The following is a 20,180-nucleotide window of genomic DNA, read 5'->3' as shown; positions in this document are numbered from 1 at the left end:
AATCAAATAGGGAGGCAGAGTTTGCCCATATCACACTAGGAGTCCATGTCAAGCTGCTTCTAGTAGCACAGGTCATGCAAGGTAAACTGGGAGCTCGCTCTCCAGCATAATGCAGCGTGTTCACCACTGGAGCAAAGTCTCTATGATGCCTGTACAACTGCAGTGTTTATCCAGTCATGCTGTCTGCTGACCAATGCCACATGGCACTTGCATGCCCTGACTTAGAACTATGCAGTTGGGAGATAAGACTAAACAAACAGCTCTGTTACCAAACTCTCTTTGAGTTTCACTTCAAAGTTTGTGGAACTTCACAAGTGAACAATTATGCTCAAGAATACATGAGGCTTGTTAGTCTGTGGTGTGATTCTTTGCAACGACACAGTTGGGAACCTAGCTTGTGTGCCTCTGTGCTCCACAGAAAAGTAGTAAGAGCAGCTCTTTTAGAGAGGCCATTATGAAGTAATAGTCCGTGCACCTTGCTATGCTAATAGCAAGTGTGCATGAAGTCATGCTGTACAAATCTTGCATTACAAACATTATGCAAACGTTGTATGTTATACTTTTGACAGCAGTATTTGATGGAATAAAGTATTGAGAGAGCTGGAAACATACACTAGCTTGTCTCCTGGAGGCTTTTAAACCAAGAATACTATTCTGGTTCACATTGGCGCCCTCAGGATCCTTTGTTTCCACTATCACGCCAGCTTTGCAGGTGACATTAAAATGTACAAGGGCACAAATGGGCTCTTGCATTCGCTCCATTGTGTCCTCTTCACCAAGCTGCTTAATTGTGCTCTTCTGCGTTTGCTCTTAAGCTGTGAGTTCTGCCCTTTAAACTGTTCTTACTATGCAGGTTATATTTTAGCTCCTTTTAAGGCTCTCAAGGTCAGGGTAACTTCAGTCACTATTTGGGAATGGATCTGCAATGCATATAGGTGGTCTGATAGTAGTTAAGGCAGTGGCAACTTCCTGCTGAGAGTTTTCATCGCATGGCAGAGACCCCATGCTGAGCAGAACTTGGAGTACCCAGAGAAGAGTGACAAGAAGGGGGTAGGAAAACAGGAATCCAGACCACCCACATTCTCAGAATCAAGGCTAAAAACTGCTTTTAGATTCCTAACACCATCATCACAGACACCTGTGATTGTTCCAGCGATGTCTTCCAGAAGCAATTCTTTTTCATAGGATCAAACAAAATGAGTGACCATGGACAACACCGTTGTGTAAAATTGTATCCTGTTTCTACAGTGTCTTTATAGCTTTAGCCTAATTGACTTAGCTGTGTGCCAGTTACACATCTCTGATTGATATATAAAAATAACTGGGGCTATACGTAGCACCCGCACAGTGAAGTCACAGTACTTAATTCTACTCAGGAGCACCAGCAGCACAAGCAGCCTTTAATGGAAACTCATAAACTGAAGGCCTGGAAGAACCAGACGCTGCTATTGTTCTACAAATGTTCAATGCAGCTCCTAACGTTACTTCGTAACAGGAAGGGAAGGAGATGTATTTCCTGTACTACTCTGTGTCTAACCTTTGATGGTGCTTGGAATGAACCAGGCCTGGCCCACTGATAAGGCAGAGCAGGGTGAGGCACCCACCCCGAGCAGTGGAAGCAAAAGAGGCGGTGCCCACCTCTCCTCTGCTACCCGTCCTGACACTTCCAGAGGGCATGAAATCTCATGAGATGCCAGCAAGATCTCAGTGGAAGCCACCACCGCTGCTGCTGCTGCTGCTGCTTCTCCAGGGAAGAGCAGTGTGGCAGCAGGGGCATGTTGCTGTTTCGCCTCAAGTGGCGAAAGAGTGCACGGTACACCTGGTATGAAGTTAATATGACTTGCCTTGATCGTGTGGGGTCTGGTTAAAATGCCATGATGGGAGAAGTCTGCTCCTGGATTTTCTTCCTCTGGATTTGAACTGTTTTAATGGAGCCCCAAACTCTTGTTGAAGCGTTGGAGAAATTCTCTCGAGCTGCTAAGACGTGAGCAAGGATATAGTGTTTTTGTATATCGTTTGGGCTCGAACCAGGGCCCCCACAAATGCAAAGAGCTCACAGGGATTTGGGGGCTTAATATACATTAGGTTCCATTTTGTTTTGTTGAGCATACCAGATAAATACATTCAGCCTGGACTTAAAAATATAGCTAAATTATCAATTACCCCCCCCCCTTCTCTCTCTCTCTCCCCAGATTTTGGATTTGGCAACTTCTACAAACGCGGTGAGCCTCTGACAACATGGTGTGGAAGCCCCCCATATGCAGCCCCTGAGGTGTTTGAAGGCCAGCAGTACGAGGGTCCGCAGCTGGATATATGGGTATCTTAATTGTATTGAATTGAGCATCCCTTGCTAACTTTTAGTTAACATGTTCTATTGCTCTTTCTAGTTGGTAGATAAGTTGGTCTTGCTTTTAAAGACATGTCATAAAGGCCCCAATAGCTTTGAGAATGGGAAGCAAGAGTTCCTTTGAGACTTGTCTTTATTGTATTAGAGGAAACAATTGGGCCAATGCAGAAATCTGGTCCTCTCTTACTGAATCTATGCACTTATAAAAAAATTCCTTCAGTAGCACCTTAAAGACCAACTAAGTTTATATTTTGGTATGAGCTTTCGTGTGCATGCACACTTCTTCAGATACACTTCTTCAGAAGTGTGCATGCACACGAAAGCTCATACCAAAATATAAACTTAGTTGGTCTTTAAGGTGCTACTGAAGGAATTTTTTTATTTTGCTTCGACTCAGACCAACACGGCTACCTACCTGTAACTATGCACTTACGTCTATGCTGCAGTTTAGCTTGCTAATTCCTCCTTCTTGGGAGTTCAAACCAGAGTTAAGATTCTAAATTCTCTGTATGGCCAGAGGGATTGTCTGAGTCATTTGCACATGGCTGCTATCCATCCTCTCTTTCAGTTGAGAGGACAAGACAGTTTGCCTTGAACAATTCTGCTGCAGGCAGGTGCCCGTGGCTGAACCAAAAAGTGTGTGTGTGTGTGTGTGTGTGTGTGTGTTTGCTTCATGCTACTCTAATGGGAAAGGACACATGGGGGTGACAAGAAAATCTTGCAAAGCACATACAGGAGAGAGGATGTGCTGATCCAGGTTCCTTTATACTTTTTAATGCAGTGTGAGGCTTGCTGCTCTCCAGTTTTTTTTGGGGGGGGGAGGTAATTGGGTCTTAGTGTCTCCTGGTATTAGCAATGTTTCCAGAGCATGGTTTTGCTGTCCATTGTGTTGCCAGAGTTTAGGGGCTAAAACTTGTCAGTGTGAATGTCCCGCAGCATTTATGGCACCAGTTTTCAGTCATGGGATTGAGCCTACAAGTCACTTCCGTGAGGAAAACAGTAACATCAGAAGGTCTATACTAGGGTTTCCATCTGTTCAGAATTTCCTGGTGGAAATCGCTTTAATGTCCGAGAAAATCTGGATGTATGGTAACCCAAGCTCAACAACTTTTGTGTCCAGATTTTCACTTTTTGAACTATGACAACCCTAGTCTATACCTTCAGACTGTTTATGACAAGCATATTTTGTTATATTTATATTTTTGTTAACATTCGCACTATGGATGCAGTGAAAATTGCCATATTGGAACTGGCCCTCGGTCTTGGTTTTCTTTGGAAAGGAGGCAGGGTGCAGACATTAGTGCTGCGTTCTGCTCTGTGAAGACACCCACATTGTTTAACAAATAAACACATCTCAACAAGAGTTCCCCTTTAATGAGGAAACTGTTACCGCCTCATTGTTCCCGCTGTCCTCTAACTTCCAGATGAACTCAGTACACACCTCAAACACACCCAAGGATTTACAGCACCTAATGCTCTGTGAGGATGTGCCAGATCAACAGGAGTTTTGAAAAATATTTGTGGAAGCTATTGACTTTGTTAGGTTGCTAACAGAAATGCCTTTCAAAACCAGATGAAAAGCACTGGCTTTACAATGCAAATGTTCTTTTTAAAAATAAATTTGTGCCTCTTACAAAATTGGCCAGTGATTCTCACAATTATGGTGGGATTGGTGCCTTTTCTCCTCCCCCTCAAAATCTATAGCGGCAAAAACAGCTCAGAAAAGTGCTCTGCCTAGGCTCCCAAAATTTGCCATTGGGAAACAGATTCTCTCCATTTAAAGGAGAAAAGATAAATCTTTTGTTGTTGTTGTTGTGTTACCCCAGTCTCTTTGTGGCATTACATTGTTCAGCAGATTTAATGCTACCAAATATTGTGCATACTTTCCAGCAGGCTCAGTCATTATTAGCACATTGCTGCTACTTTGACTTTGTCTCTTCCCATGTTCTTTCCCCTCCCCAGTCTTACATAATAAATCTTAACAGGCTTTGCATAGAATCAGGATCTGAGGCTCTTATCCTGACCTTCAGAGGGATTTCTTCTCATAAGCTTTTGCAAGTTGGGAACTAGGGAGAATCACACTTTTGTGCTCTGAGCAGAGAGAATTCAAGCAAACTTCAGGGTGGGATTCAGATTTTATTTTTTTTTAAAGTAATTTCTATTCAAGATTTTCTTGGTTTACAAAAGTACGTGCATTTTTTAAGGTTGTAAAGTCCTTTCTACAAATCAGTTACATTTGATATGAGAACATTAGTGTTGTATACAGTATACAGTCGGGGCAGAAGAGTGGGGAGAGGAGGAGTGTTTATTAAGAATATTGGTGCATCTGTTGAAGATAATTTATATTTTATTGAGTAAAGCTAGCTTGTAGATCCCACACTCCCTTATCAGTCTCGCACAGGGTCTTGTCTAGTTTGCAGTTCCCAGAGTTGCAAATAGAACTTCTGTCTTTTAAAGTGATCTAAGGAAGATGCAGTTTCCAGAGGTGCACATTTTCCTGCCCAAAAGTTCAGTTGGATGTTGCCCAACTGAAGAACTTGAAGGCAAATAATAATAATTCCAAATAAAATCATAACTCTGCAATTGAGTACTAGTATCGAGAAGTCATTTCTAAATGGATTCAGGTGATAAAATGGAACCCACAGTTGGCTTGCTCGAACACAAACGTGCAAACGATGGGGAAGTCACTACACTAGGTTCTGAGTTGGTTTGCAGTTCAGCCGTAGTGACTTAGAATTGATTCCTTCCTGTCTTGTCTGCTTGGTGTCAAAAGCTGGCTCCCTGTTTCCCTAGTAGGCATGCTTGAAGCAAGAAATGCTTCACCAATCCAGCCAAATTATTTTGATACCTCAACAAGTCAACATCCCAACTTTTGCAGTCAAGTTATAGAAATGTGTTTCATTTGTAAAATGCATGGAAAGGCTTTTTGCAGAATTCTGGAAGACAAAATATATATATAGTTTTACACATATAGATGATACATGTGCTACTGTTGATTTTAATGATCTTTTGAATGTTTTAAAATACCTCTTAACTGTTTATCAATAATTTTAAAGTTTTTTAAATATATATATATATATATATATATATATATATATATATATATGCTTTTCTAAACCACTTAAGAGGTTCTCTTACAATCAAGTGTTAAATAAATCTGATTAAAAATTAGACACGGACTTCTAAAGGTTAATGCTTTTATTGCTACCAGCAGCTTGTAGGCCTTGCTAGTCTGTGTTATATGTATGGGATAAGTTCTGGATATACCTTGCTTACATATTGAAACATTCGGATGTAGTGAAAAGCCACTGGAAAGAAAACATTAGTACTGTATATAAGGGTTTTACCAGCACACTATGGAGCAAGGTATAGTTGTCTGCATGTTTTGAAAGTCAAATCTAAAACTCCTCTTTCTCTTTCAGAGCATGGGTGTAGTTCTGTACGTCTTAGTATGTGGAGCACTGCCTTTTGACGGACCTACACTGCCCATCCTGAGGCAACGGGTTCTGGAAGGGAGGTTCCGGATCCCTTATTTCATGTCTGAAGGTAACATAATAATAATAAAAATATTAATATTAATAATAATAATAATTTATTGTTTATACCCCATCTGGCTGGGTTTCCCCAGCCATTCTGGGCGGCTTCCAGCAGGATATTAAAAACACAGTAAAAGATCAAACATTAAAAACTTCCCTAAACAGTTTTGTGTAAGGCCTTAATTTTTCCTATTGTTTATAATACAGGCAACGACCGATTGATGCACAATTCCATGTGCACACAATGCTGAACCTGAAAGTGACCCGAAAATGTCACTAAAGCATCACTAAAAGGGCGGAACACTTTATGTGGGCCCCACCAATGTGGGGTGGGTGGGTGTGGGTGGGTGGAGAGAGAGAGTTCTGAATGTCAGAAATACTGTAAAGATATGGACTCACTGGCAGGGTTTGATTAAACTCAAGTCAGAAAATAAGATCAAGGGTTAAGTAAGGATAACATGGAATGAAATTGACTGTAACATGTAAACATGAAGGAAAATTTCGTATAAAACTGATAAGAAAATAAGAGTATTAAGGTATAAGATTATAAAAATAAGATAATATTTAAGCAGAAGTAGTAAATATTTCAAGAACCAGAAGGGGAAGTTGAGGGAAGTCATGGGAAGGGTTCCCCCCCCCCTTTTATATGACAAATGTTATATTGTGTTGTTTGATTGAATATAAATTGTAAAAATCCAATAAAATATTTAAAAAGAGAGTTAAGAACATAACCACCGTGCAAAGCAAGGATTGCCTGTATTCTGCAGGTGATGGAGGTTATAGAAGTCCTGAAGAAAAATTCATTTCAGTCCTCTGGCAAAAAAAGAGCAGAGCTTTAGACTAAAACAGCAAATTATTTCTAACTTCACAGTTACTATGGGCTAATTTGCCTGAAAACCAGCTTTGAGTATACAATAATAGTACATAATACAGCTGCTTGCACATGGGGAAGTTGTTATTCAATTGCTCAGTGATGCAACCATACATGATAACCTGATGATGCCTAAACATCAGTATGTAAGACAACGCTGTTGGATGGCCGCATCACCAGCTGTAATGTGTGTTTAATAGGCTATTAGGATGTTTGTCCCATGATTTCAGCATTGAGCAGAGCAGCATCCTAGAGCAGCAGTGCTCTAGCCACTGCTAAGTCTTCTAGGTTGGTATATGATAGCTGCTTGATATGACATGGAATGCAGCTAGGATGTTGTGATGCTAAGCAAGGATAAATGGACCTGTCTAACTCACTTGAAGTGGAGTTTATTTGCATGTCCGTTGTGTGCTTAATTTTAATCCCTAGTAGTCTTTCCAGTACTGTGGATTAAAAAACAACAACCCTTCTTTGCATGAGAAACTCCTGTTTGCACTACCAAAGCAATGTGATCAACACTTTGTTATGTTTCCCTTCTGACATTTCTCCCTCTCCTCACTTCATGTTTGCCATTTCTTCATCATTTATCTGTGCTTCTGCTCATCTTGAGCTGCAAAGTGTGGAGGTCTCTTCTTATTTTGTTTCTGAAAAATACCAAAATCTGCCTCCTTATCAGAATCTTTGTTTCAGGCGCTTAGTGTTGGTGTCAAACCTCAAGGGGGATTCCAGATAGGGGCTTAATGTTGTCAATAGATTGTTCAGATCTGATTTTACTGTGTGTGTGATTAGTACATGGCCATCCACACACTATTTTTTAGTTTTAGCCTTTTCATAGGCATTCCACTGTTTCCTGCGTACACAACCGGGCAGCTCTTGATGGAATGTTTCTGTGCTATGTTTTCTAACCCCCTCAGTCACTTCTCCCCTGACCTTCACTACCTCTTCCCCTTTTGGGCATGGACAGGTATTTCTGTACATTTGCGTACAGATCTTAAATGCTTTTACTCCAAAGGAGGTGTGCAAGAGCGAGCCTCTAGTTGTCATGTTTCATTATGGACAAATTGGATACTTCTGCTTTGTGGGAGGGGACCTGTTGCCATTTGGTGGCTTTAAAAAAAGATTCATATAGACGTCTTGTGCAAGACAGATTATACTGCAATTCTGGCAAAGTGGTCTTGCACATGACGGGTTAAAAATAGAAAGAAGTCCTGTTGGGGACTGTGATTAGTCTCCAAGGTAATCTTCTACATGCATCAAGACCTTGAAAGAATAGCTGGTGAAATTTCGATGCAACTACACATGCAGCTATTAGTGGAAGCAGGCGCAGTTGTGTTATTTGGGCTGCTGGAAACAAAATGGCTAGGTTTTGCTCAGGTGAAGAGCAAACAGAAATAGGGCTGCAGTGGTAGGAGCCACAGCCAGGAACATCACCATACAAACCAGTCACCCCCTGTCAGAAAAATGCTCAAAGGAGCTTCTATACCAGCGGGTATAATGGGTTGTTTTTATTTAAGAGGAAATCTGGGTTACATGGGGAGTACTGTACAAAGGTGACATTTTGATGAGGAAGACATTGTTTAAACAATGCAAAAACTCTTGAACGTGAGCAGCAATGATAGCTCAATAAACTTCCATTTGGGAGCATCCTAGTCCCCTACATGGTCTACTCGTTCTACAACCTCCACCATGTCAGTGTTAACTTTGTTATATATTAGTGTACTGTGAACGCAGAAATAAAATCTTAGTGCAGTAACAGCCCTTTTGGATGTGTAGGTGTAGACATGGCATTATCAGGTATCCAAGGGATATAACTTTGGAGAACCTAACGACACAGCCACTGCTTAAATGCTTACCAGCTGGTGTTGTAGGACTCCCCAAGTAGGCAGCCTTCTGTCGTTTCTGACCACTCAGTTAGTTAATTAAGCACAGCTTCTCCAGCCCTCCACTGTCACTCAGAAATCCTGGGAAGCAGTAAATGTCGGGCTTAACTGTGTGGCCAAGACCCTAGGTCAGTGCCACTCCTTGTGCCAAGTGAACATACAGCTTCCATGTCATTCCCAGTCATCCAAATTCATCATTAAACATGGGGTGGTTGATAGGATGGGTGGCAAAAAACATGAATGAGATAAAACAGAACATCAAATGTCATATAACAATGAGATGCCTTGTGGAAAACAACATATATGGCATTTGACTTCCTCTGAAGGATCAGCTTGCAGTTTGGGAGTACCCTGGTTCCAATGTTGCTCATTGGATGCACAGGTGACTGCAATGTTCAGTAGTGCTTTTTCTCAGCTGTGGCTGCAGTCAGTGCGAGCTGTGAAAAGGCAGAACTTGCCATAGTGATGCATGTCTTTGCTCACCTGATTAGATTAGCGGAACATGCTCTACGTGGGGAGCTTGTTGGACATTTGAACGATGCTCAGAAATTACAGCTGGCACAAAATGCAATAGCCATTCTAGTGTTCATTTTAAAAAGATCATATTACACTGGTCTTAGGTAAATTGTACAGCCTTCTAATTTGTTTCCAGGCCTAGTTCAAGATACAAGTGATTAGGTCTAAAGCTCTTAACAGGACCAGGACCAGGATATCTGAAGGACCGCCTCTTTTCCTTACGTACCTCTCCATTCGTTGAGCTCATCTTCCTATACTCTGTCGAATGTCCTGCTACCAAAAAGGGATTCAGTATTCAGTTAGTGGGGTTGCAGGACAGGACTTTTTCTATTGCAACCACCCCAGTTATGGAATCCCATCCTTCAGGAGGTCAAAGTGCCTGGACTTTAGACAGTTGGCAGAGACATACAGCTTGGTTTTTAATTGGAGACCGTAGGTTTTCCTTCAACTCATCTTGGTTTTTAATACTCTCGTTTTTAATTCTGCTATTGTTTCAACTGGTTTGTGGGTATTTAATTTTCTTTTTAACTGCATTGGTGGCCTGCAGTACAAAAATGTTTAAAATAAAATATTGCGGTATGATGCCATGATGGTGCTCCTTTCCACAATTTCCATAACAGCTGGGGCAGGGGGCAATGATTTCTTGCAACTGTAATAGGCACTGCAACAAGCAAGCCAGAACTGCAAGAACACATACTTGGAATGTGGAACTTAAAATAAAAAAGCGGTTTTTTTCTGTTCTGAAACTTCATTGGTTAATGCACATGTAGTCCTTTTGTGCATTTCAGTTGGTCCCATGGGTATGAAGAATTACTATTATTCCTTTTATTGTGCCTGCAGTTAGAAATAATTGTGCTGTTTCCTCTAATTGCTCACCTGGAGGAGAAATGGGTTTTGTTCTTTATACAAATTAAAGACCTCTTTCAAGATTATTTTTATTTTTAGCAGTAGTATTTGGCATCTGAATTAAGTAGTTTCCTATTGCTAATAGTCACCCAACTCACATTGACACAGGCTAACAATGCAGATAGGGTAGCCTCTTAACTAGATCCCATACTAGCTGTATCAGTCTGAACTTTTCACCCCTTCTCTGTCCATGTAGAGTGTGAGCATCTTATCCGGAGGATGCTGGTCCTGGATCCATCCAAGAGGCTGACAATTGCTCAGATCAAAGAGCACAAGTGGATGCTGGTAGAGGTTCCTGTTCAGAGACCTATTCTCTATCCCCAAGGACAAGAGAATGAGCCATCAATTGGAGAGTACAATGAACAAGTTCTGCGGCTGATGCACAGCTTGGGAATAGACCAACAAAAAACCATTGAGGTAACACAGTCTTTTGTTGTTTGGGTGGAAGCTCATTTACAGTCCCTACTTTACAGGTCTGTCTGGTATCTTCCATGTTTTTCACCTTTGATGGAGCTTTTGTGGGAAGGTCAAACTAGTAACATAATGGTGCAAGAGACTAAATGACACTAATGCCTTTGGGAAATCAATTTGCAGGGCAGAGGGAGTGAGGAGTGGGAAACCACCTGGTGGAGTTTAATGGGTATATTCTAGCATGCACATCTCAAACCATCAGGAAAGGAACACAGCTGATTTTGGCAAGGTACACTCGGCTTTGATTGTCCTGTGGAATATTGTAGCCCCTTCTTTTTTAAAAAATGAGAAATATAATTCATATTTTTCTAGAGATAATGTTTTATTTTCTTAAACTTTCCCTGCCAAGCCTTCCTGTCTTTTACAGCCTAGAGTGGTGAAAATGTTCACATGTGCCTATTTTTCATTATATATTTACAGGCCAAATTTTGGGAAATTTGAGGATAACAAGGGGAGCAAAACAGAAAACGGACCTCACTTTGCTTTAAGCTTCTAAAATGTGAGATCTGACAAAGTAAAAAAAAAAACCCTTTAGAAAAGCAGCCAGTTGTCTTTATTTTTGGTGTCTCGGCTAGGATTCCAAATCAAGCCTCTTACCAGAAATAAATGCTGAAAAGCTCCCTGAGGAGTCTGTGTGATAACTTCCTTCAAAATGGTTGATATTTTTAGCCAGTGTGGAGTCTGCAGTATTAATGCTTCCTGCCAGAAAGTTGGCAGGAGGGAGAGCAGGGGGCAATGAAGCCTTGAGCCTCTTTCCTCAGGACTCCATTTCCCAATGTGGCTCAAAATGTGGAATAGCCTCTGTTAGGGAGCCTTGTTTCCCATCAAGCAGGGCCAGTGGTCAGGGGCAATGGGAACTGTAGTCCAGCAGTATCTGGAGGGCCACAATGTTCTCCATCCCTGGGCTAGGTGGTACGGTTTTGTGTTTGTTTTTTAAGGGTTAATAAACAGGCACAGAGACACGCTTTGCTGACAGTTCATTTGTGCAACCGACACTTTTGTAAAGCTGCACTAAAGCCAATATGGGGTCTCAGGGCCCAATTAGCATTGTCATTTGGGCTGGAAACACAATTTGGAGCTAGAAGGGATTAAAATAGATTATTGTGTTTTATTTTTCTGTTGGAAGCTGCCCAGAGTGGCTGCGGAAACCCAGCCAGATGGGCGGGGTATAAATAATAAATTATTATTATTATTATTATTAAAACGCATCTTGTTCCACCACCCAGCCGCCCAAATGGCACTATAGGATGTGCTTATGGAAAACATATGTATGCAGTCCCATCAACTGCTGAGCAACACACAGCAGGCATCTCCCCTCCCTTCTTTGCCAGCTTATCTCAACTAGATGAAAACTCCCTCCCAGTCCCCAACATGCAGCCCAGTTAGACTCTGGGGAAAGAAAAAGAGAGACTCGCGCTCCTCCCAAGGAAATGTGGTTCAGTGGAACACCACACCTCTCTGTACGCATATAGCTGTGGCAGTCTCTCACGCACTGGAGAAAGGTGAAAGATATTATTCGTCCTGATTTAACCTTTGGGTGCCTGTTCTCTTCTCAGTCCTTGCAGGACAAGAGCTACAACCACTTTGCTGCTATCTATTACTTGCTCATAGAGAGGCTCAAGTCACATCGCAGTAGCTTCCCCGTGGAGCAGCGGCTCGATTCCCGCCAGCGACGACCGAGCACCATTGCTGAGCAAACAGTCGCCAAGGTAACTCCCTGTTCTAGGCACAGTTGTTACCACACAAGCCAGTCAGTGTTCAGTCACAGAGCTCTTCTTCCTACCCAGACAGACACACACACACACACACACACACACACACACACACACACACACCAGCGACCTGTATTTTTAGACCTGGAACCTGGTTGAATATATAAAGGGCCTGCATATCATGGAAGCCTGCTATGACTGTGGTTCTTTTTTAAGAAGGGTGTGAAGTCAATCACCACTGTCCACTTCTAGAAAGTGGTTCAGTTTGTTGCAGCAATAGGAAAATCAGTAAGAGGGGGACCTAGGCAGTTATTTTCTTTGGTGATTTTGCCTGAAGCTGATAAGATGCACCAAAATTTGAGACAGGCAAGAAAGTGTTGTGTTTCATTCCTCTGTTATGAGCGCTGGTATTTAGGCTAAGAGCACAAACCAGAAAGTCTCCCATTCAAATCTTGCCTATGCTGTGAACTCAGTAACCTTAGGCTGGCCAATAACACTCTCAGCCTCACCCAACCAACCTTCTCCATAATCTGCAATGTGGGAATGGCGGTGCTATCCTTCCTTACAGGATCATTCTAAGCATGACTGATGTACAGTGGTACCTCTACTTATGAATTTAATGCGTTCCAAACGCACATTTGTAAGTAGAAAAAATTTGTAAGTCGAATCCCATAGGAATGCATTGGGAGAAAAAATTCGTAAGTAGAAAAAATCCTATCTAAACCGCATCCAAGATGGCGGACGGAGCTCCATTCGTAAGTAGAGTTATTCGTAAGTAGAGGTACCACTGTATGTGAATCTGAGCACGTAGTATTCATTTGGTGTTATTTAGCTGATGGCTTTCCCCATGTCAATGCTCAGCTTTGGGCAGGTGTTGTGATTCCCCTGACCAGCAAGTCACAGGCAATATTAGATCTTGAAGCCACAGGCCAAGCACTGGTCCACATTAACAAGCTCACAAACCAGCTGGTGGTCTGGAAAGCAGTCAAGCCGTTAAATTGCTTTCAAAACTCATTGGTGAAACAAGTTGACTGCACTGCGGAACTTTTATCACAATGTTCCTGCAGGCTCTGCCTTGACTTCAGAAGCCCTGATAAGATTGCAGCTGAATGTCACTCAGACATTTAAGGAGCAAAATATTGGGTGGCATCAGAGCTTCTTTCACTCACTCACTCACTCACTCACTCACTCACTCACATACACACACACACAAATATGTATTTTGAAGTTTGTCCTCTGTAAAATATGATAAATGGCGGTAGTTTGAAGTTCCCAACAGATCCCCAAACATTCTCTTATTTTGCAAACTCCCATGTTTTGTTTTGTTTTGTGTTTAAATGTATAGAAACCAAGTATGTTGTGGTTAGCATTGGCAGTTTGAGATGTTTAATGTACACTAACGGTTAATGTTGTGGATGTGGCAATCCCCTTGCTGGCAGGCATCTCACGTCCTCTGACTCTTCATTTAATCAGCATGACGCCAATAAAGTGAGCATTAAACCAGCACACGCTTAAAATAACAGTGAAGGCACAATCTAGCTTTTAGCCCTTGGAGAAGCCCTCATTCTTCCTTATGGCCTCCTCACAGTCCCACAATTTGACTATGCATGCACATTCTGAAGTGCAGAACCTTCTGTAGCTCTAGGCAGGGCAAGAAGGTCTTACTAAAAGCATTCTGGCTCTAAAACGCAGGACCAGCACTTCCCTTCTTCGTTCTTCTCTGGGAAACATTTGGTGTGAGCAGTTCAGTCTTGTGTATTGGTCATTCTCCTTTCCTCGCCAATATTAGGCTTGTTTTGCCTCACAGGTTGAGATCCCACCACTTCTATTATTCTCAGGGGGTTGTTGTTGTGCTCCATCCCACGTCCGATACTTCCTGGTTTCATTTCTGTTTTCTTTGCATGCCTTCTAACAAACTGTTCTTTTTTCTCTTACTCTTTGTAGGCCCAGGCTTCCATAGCTCCCGTCAACCTGCGTCCCCAGAATGTCAGGCTGCTAAGGTCTCCTGGCCTCCCACCAACTTCCACTGCTGAAGCTTTCTCTTTTCCCCCTTCCGCCTGCCAGGCAGAATCGGCTTTCATGGAGGAAGAGAGAATTGACACGCCAAAGGTGAGCTCTGCAATTTTCACATGCCATATTTAAGTCTCCTAGTATTTTGGAATTGTCCACGATCAGTGGTTGGAGGAGGAGTTAGATTCACAGCTGAGCCGGGGAATGCTGAAGCAACTTATCTAAGCATTAAGGAGCTTAATAGTGAGCTGTTTGTTGGCACAGCAAGCGTCTATAAAAGACTGAGAGGCTTATATCAGGGCTGGGGAATCTTTTTCAGCCCAAGGGCCAAATCCCCTTGTAGGCATCCTTCTAGGGACCATGTGCCAGTGAGGCCTATCACCTGAGGCCTCTCATTGTGTGCCTCCACCACGAGAGGTGTCAAGGTGGCAACACAAGAATGGGCCTTTTCTGCAGCTCTGATCTTGGTGGATATGGAGAAAGCATTTGATAAGGTTTCATGGGTATTCATGCAAAAAACTTTGGAAATGATTAGTTTAGGCGAGAAAATATGTAGTGGTATAAAAGTGATTTATAATTCCCAAAAGGCCAGACTAATTATAAATGGTGAAACATCAGAAGCTTTTAGTATCTCTAAGGGAACAAGACAGGGCTGCCCTCTTTCTCCTCTCTTCTTTATATACTGGAAGTATATTTGAAAGCAATAAGAGAAGACCCTAAGAATAGAAGGGATAAAATTGGGATACAGGGCCTCTAAGGTAAGATCCTTCGCAGACGATCTAATAATTACAACAGAAAACCCTCTAGAGAGTATTGTAGCAATATTGGAAAAAACAAAGGAATTTGGACAATTACCAGGATTTAAAATTAATAAAGAAAAAACTAAACTCTTGGGGAAAAAAATTAGATATACAAGAAAAAGTAAAGTTAGAAACAGAACTTAAAATCACCAACAGAGCAAAGTATTTAGGAATTTGGATAACCATGAAAAACATTAATTTATACAAAGACAATTATGTTAAGGTATAGAACAAAATTAAGAAAGACTTAGAAATCTGGAGTAAATTAAAACTCAGGTTGTGGGGAAGAATTTCTTCAATCAAGATGGTAGGTTTTACCAAAAATGCTGTTCCTTTTTCAATCAATTCCAGTTCTTAATGGCTTAAATTGTTTTACCTGAATGGCACAGGTATTTGGTGAAATACATTTGGCAGGGCAAAAAACCCTAGAATTAAATTTAAATTTTTAACAGAAACCAAAGACAGAGGAGGGTTTTGAATGCCAGATTTTAGGATCTACTACAAAGCTGCCTGCCTGGTATCTTCTTTTTGGTATTATTTATCATTCTTATTTTTCATTTTTTAGGAGAATATAATGTTTTATATTTTTGATTGTAGTTTATGTTATTATGTTTACATCCTTGTAATTTTGTTTTTGTATCTTCTGTTTTTGTATAATTTATTCATTTTATTCAATGATTGTTTATATGATGTATAAGTATAAATAACTTTTTTTAAAAAAAAATGGGTTTTTTTAAAAAAAGAGAATGGGCCTTTTCTGCAGTGGCTCCTCATTTATGGAATACTCTCCCCAGGAAGGTTCGTCTGGTCCCTTCATTATACACCTTTAGGCGCCTGGCGAAAACGTTCCTCTGCAACCAGGCCTTTAGTTGACCAGCATTCTATGTCCTTTTAAATGCATTTGTAGGAGAGATAGTTTAGGCACTTAAACTCATGCAGAATATAGCAACTAATATTGTGAATACTTTAGTGGTATTTAAAGGTTTTGACTACACGTCCTGTTAGGTTTAGTAGTGTTTATATGTTTTATTATTTTCTGTTTATGTGGTGTTAATTGATCCCATGAGGTGCTTTGAAGAAATCTTCCTAGAAAATTTCAAAGCAAAAAGTCAGCTTTTGGTTTTTGTGTTTTGGAGGGAGTTTTTTTGGGGGGGGGCTGTGCTTGCTTTTGCCTTTCACAGTCTGCTTGTGGTGGTACATGAAGGATCCCCATTTATTGATGGCAGTTGTGTGGGTGTCCTCCTCACTGGTTTCCCACTAGAGGTGTCTCCACTTATCAGAAGTGGGCAGTTAATAGAGGCCTGTGTGAACTAGGCTTATTGGCTACTTCACAGCAGCAGGAAGTGTGGGATACCTGCAGGCCTTTTCCTAGGGTGGACAGTGCAAAAAGCCCCCTGCGTGTCACAGTGGTGTGGTTTCCTATGCCACAAGATAAACAGGGTGCCTGAAGCAGCTGGCTGTGTGTTCAGGAAGGGTAAAAATGCCACATCTCAGCTGACTTCAGGGCAGCTGCAGCACCGGTTCTCACTGGCTACTACTTCCTATCCCGAGTGGACAGCTGTCCCTTTTACGCACAGTGAGATGATAATATTAAGCTGGGCCAGGAGGGAGCTTGCCATGCTGTTTTGGTTACAGCATCTGATACCCAGTCAGCCTTGTTTTTTAGTAGAAATTAACCAGTGCTTGTCACATAGAGGCTTCCTCAGTCCTTGCAGATATGAAGCCTTATGCTGAATAGTTTCCAGCGGGGTAGCTGTGTTGCAGCATACACAACCAAGAGGCTTGTGGCACTGTTAGGGCTAACAGATTTATTATGGCATAAGCGAAATCTGTTAGTCTTTAAGGTGCTGCAAGGCTCGTTGCTGTTTATGCTGACAAGGACCCTCCTGGATGGGTTTTAGTTTACACTCAGAGTGTTGAGGCTGCTTATTTGCAGCCAGCCTTAGACTTTGTTATGTAAACTTTCAGGTATGCTTGACTGCAGTTGCAAAATGAGTCCCCCTCCCCCAAATTTCCTTTGAGCTGAGAATTTCCATGTTAATTTTCAGTTGTAATTGCAGTTTTCCTGCCTGTTTACATTATGAGATATTGGGAACTTGGCAGGCAGCAAGATGCTTTAATTGAAATGGTGTTATTAATGTTTGCTTTTAGTTCACTTCATGAGCAGTAACAAGCTTGCTGGGACCTTCAAGTTGTCAAAAAAATATTAGAGACCTTCTGTCTCTAAAGCCTTTGGTTGTTTTTTTTAATTCTCCCACTTTGTAAGTAGAAATTCACAATCTGCTCCGGAGAATCACTAGTTGAGCTGCAGTCCCTTTAGATTTTAGCTCCTGTCGTTAATACAAGAAAACTTGCATAAACTTCCTGCTCCTCTGCCGCTAACAGGCTGCCACTAAACCTGACTAATCAGACGTGACAGATCCACAGTTGTGCAAAGGTACAGTTGCTCCAGTGAGCTTTGCACATTCACACATCAAGCTGAGAGGTCTGTGGTGATGGGTCTTGAAGGGAAGTGGGAAATAACCAGAATGGATGTGAGCTGGCAGGAGAAAAAAAAATATTCTGGAGCCCTTGTGATGACAAGGGCACAAAATAGGCCAGAAACAAGTTTCTGTGGTTTGTGTGTGTATACCTACGTAATGACTCGTTCTGTTCTTGCACAGTCATTGCCTCATTAATATTGGTGTGTTTTATGCCACCAGATTCAAATTACACCATTGATTTAGGGCTTGCCAGGATGGGAGATTTCTATATATAAGAGCAGCATGTACTTGGCCTGTCTAGCCCAGTGTCGTCCTGTACCACCAGATGACACAAAGGAGGCTTATAATTATTAGCTCAGTTTCTTTCATCATTCATAAATACGTGTCTGTGCTTTTTATATGACAGCTTATGAATGTGGCTGCTTCCCACACAGCTAGCTTCATGCTGCAGTGCTAAAATAAGAAGAGCAGGGATCAGAAGTAACCCCACCCCCCCACCCCCCAAAAATGCATCTTGGGGTCAGTTACCTCTCTTTCAGAGGGCCTTGCCTAAGGTGATCTGGCAGTCCATAGTCTTCCATTGGGACCAGAAAGATCGACACCGGAATACCCTTTCTAATCTGCATGCCTGACACCAAAATGATTCTCCTCGGATGTGATATTTAGAGTGCTTCAACCTTATCACCATTTCTAAATACATGGATCAAGAGATCTGTAAGCAGTTAGTTTTAGTGAGGTGTAGTGTAGCTTTCTGCCTCTGATAAGGCTGGATAAATGGGAACAGGGCTGTTACTATACAGTACCCTGATTCTTGGCAAACTCTAGTCTAATCCCATGTACAGTTTGGAGTGGCAAAAGCATTCAGGCATATTGTGGGACCCCACCCTCTTTAATCCAGGAGATTTCTCTTATAACAGCTATTAAGGTTGCGTTTTTTTACTTGCTCCAAGCAACCTGAACAGTAAAATCTAGGAAACCTGTCTTAACACTGGCACTTAGTTCCGCTGAATTGTTTGTCCTGTGTCTGCTGACTGAATTAAGTTGTCTATGCCTTTGGCTGCTGCTTAACCAGCCCGGCTGTTAACTGATAACTTGATTCTTGTTGTGATGCGGGTGGTAGCGTGGTGCCAGCCGCAAAACTTTTGTTGCTGGCTTGGTGTTCCAGGAAACAGCCTGCCCAGCATAACACAGCTCCGTTGCTGAGTTAGCAGCTATAGGGCTTAAGAGAAATCATTGCCTCTTAGGAGCAGGGAAACATGCAAGCTCACACTCTCATTTTGCAGCTGTGCTTCTTAAAATACTAAGACCTGCTTATACAGGAGGTGCTGTCCTGAACCTGTTTTTCTTCTGTGCTTGATTGTCAATCCAATCTAGCAAGCAGGGCTTGACACGGTTTACCGTATTTGTTGCAGTCATCACCATGGGGCTGGTGTATCTTGGCTTCGTTCCCTGGTCTGATGACAGCAGTGCAAGGAGCTTTCCCCCAGACATGTCTCCACATGTACAGGCTGGCAACTCTTAATCCAGATGAAGGCAGAGGCCACCCTTCATATTTTTAAGGGGGGGGGGAGGTGCCTGTCTCGCATGCTCTTCCCAGCACAGGTTCCTTTTTAGAGGCTAAGCTATGGCCAGTGTAGGCAACACCAATGTCCTCCCTGTGTAGTTGTAGCTGGAAGTGTCAGCTAGACGTCCTGTGGTAAAACAAACAGCGGCGCTCCCGTAACACGGCTGTGGGATCAGGGTTGCCTCTGAAATGTTCTTGTCTCCCGCAGTTGGCCAATTGCAAAACTGCCTTCTGTTAGACATGGAAGTGCTTTGGTTAGTCTTTCAGTGTCTCAGTATAGGAAACAAACAAAAGTCATTTCTGGGTCCAAGGCAAGTAATGGAATGGACGTTATTGTGTTATCTGGCCGAGACACCAGTGTCTTTCATCTACTGTTGTCAGCTGGGTCCCTTTTTAAGCAGAGATGGGGAACATGTGGTCCTCCCAAGATGTTGCTAGGCTCTACAGTACTTCCTATCACCCCTGAGCATTTGCTGGTGCTGATGGGGGTTGGAGTCGAACAACATGTGGAGATGGGCAGGTTCCCTGCACATGTTTCAAAGGGAGTTGTGGCCCTACCCATCCTAGTGAGGTAACCACCAGCTATAGGAGCCTGAACAGATGCAAGGAGGTCTTCTGCAAGGTGATTTTCAAACCCCTTTAAACCTGGGTGGGTTTTTATTTTTTATTTTTATTAACATATAAAACACATACATTTTCATATACACATACACAACACTACCTTATTTTCATAACATAAAACATAACTACATTACTCTATAGAATACCTACCTATACTATACATATCAACACATCTACCCCCCCACACCCACCAAGTGACTTGACTCCCAGCCATTCTTGTTACGCTACTTTATTTTTCCAACTAGCTTAAACACATTTCATTATTTCTTTAATCTCTTCTTCTGTCTTGACTTTACTCTCCTTTCACTCTAATCATTTTCTGGATTCACTCAATATCTGTCACAAATTCTACTTTTTCCACATAAATTTTGATGTATTCCTTATAGATATCTTTATCTTTAAACCTGGGTGGGTTTTTAAGCAACCGCAAACAGAAGAAATCTGATTTACCATACTGAAATCA

The 20,180-nt window shown here is 41.9% G+C and overlaps 1 protein-coding gene across 2 annotated transcripts in view; it reads left to right on the top strand.

The window, feature by feature from the left end:
- SIK2 (salt inducible kinase 2) overlaps positions 1 to 20,180 on the top strand; it is a 79,294-nt gene that overhangs the window by 48,044 nt on the left and 11,070 nt on the right. For both annotated transcript variants that reach the window (XM_035140266.3, XM_088657858.1), the window contains exons 5-9: positions 2,193 to 2,317; positions 5,770 to 5,893; positions 10,253 to 10,473; positions 12,084 to 12,236; positions 14,184 to 14,348. In XM_035140266.3, coding sequence (XP_034996157.1) covers positions 2,193 to 2,317; positions 5,770 to 5,893; positions 10,253 to 10,473; positions 12,084 to 12,236; positions 14,184 to 14,348 — 788 coding nt within the window. The remainder of the gene's footprint in view (positions 1 to 2,192; positions 2,318 to 5,769; positions 5,894 to 10,252; positions 10,474 to 12,083; positions 12,237 to 14,183; positions 14,349 to 20,180) is intronic.

The sequence above is a fragment of the Zootoca vivipara genome, chromosome 14 (assembly GCF_965207765.1).
Source record: "Zootoca vivipara chromosome 14, rZooViv2.hap1.1, whole genome shotgun sequence".
NCBI classification, from domain to species: domain Eukaryota; kingdom Metazoa; phylum Chordata; class Lepidosauria; order Squamata; family Lacertidae; genus Zootoca; species Zootoca vivipara.
The sequence above is the reverse complement of the archived record's forward strand: the minus strand, read 5'-3'. Positions and strand labels throughout refer to the sequence as shown.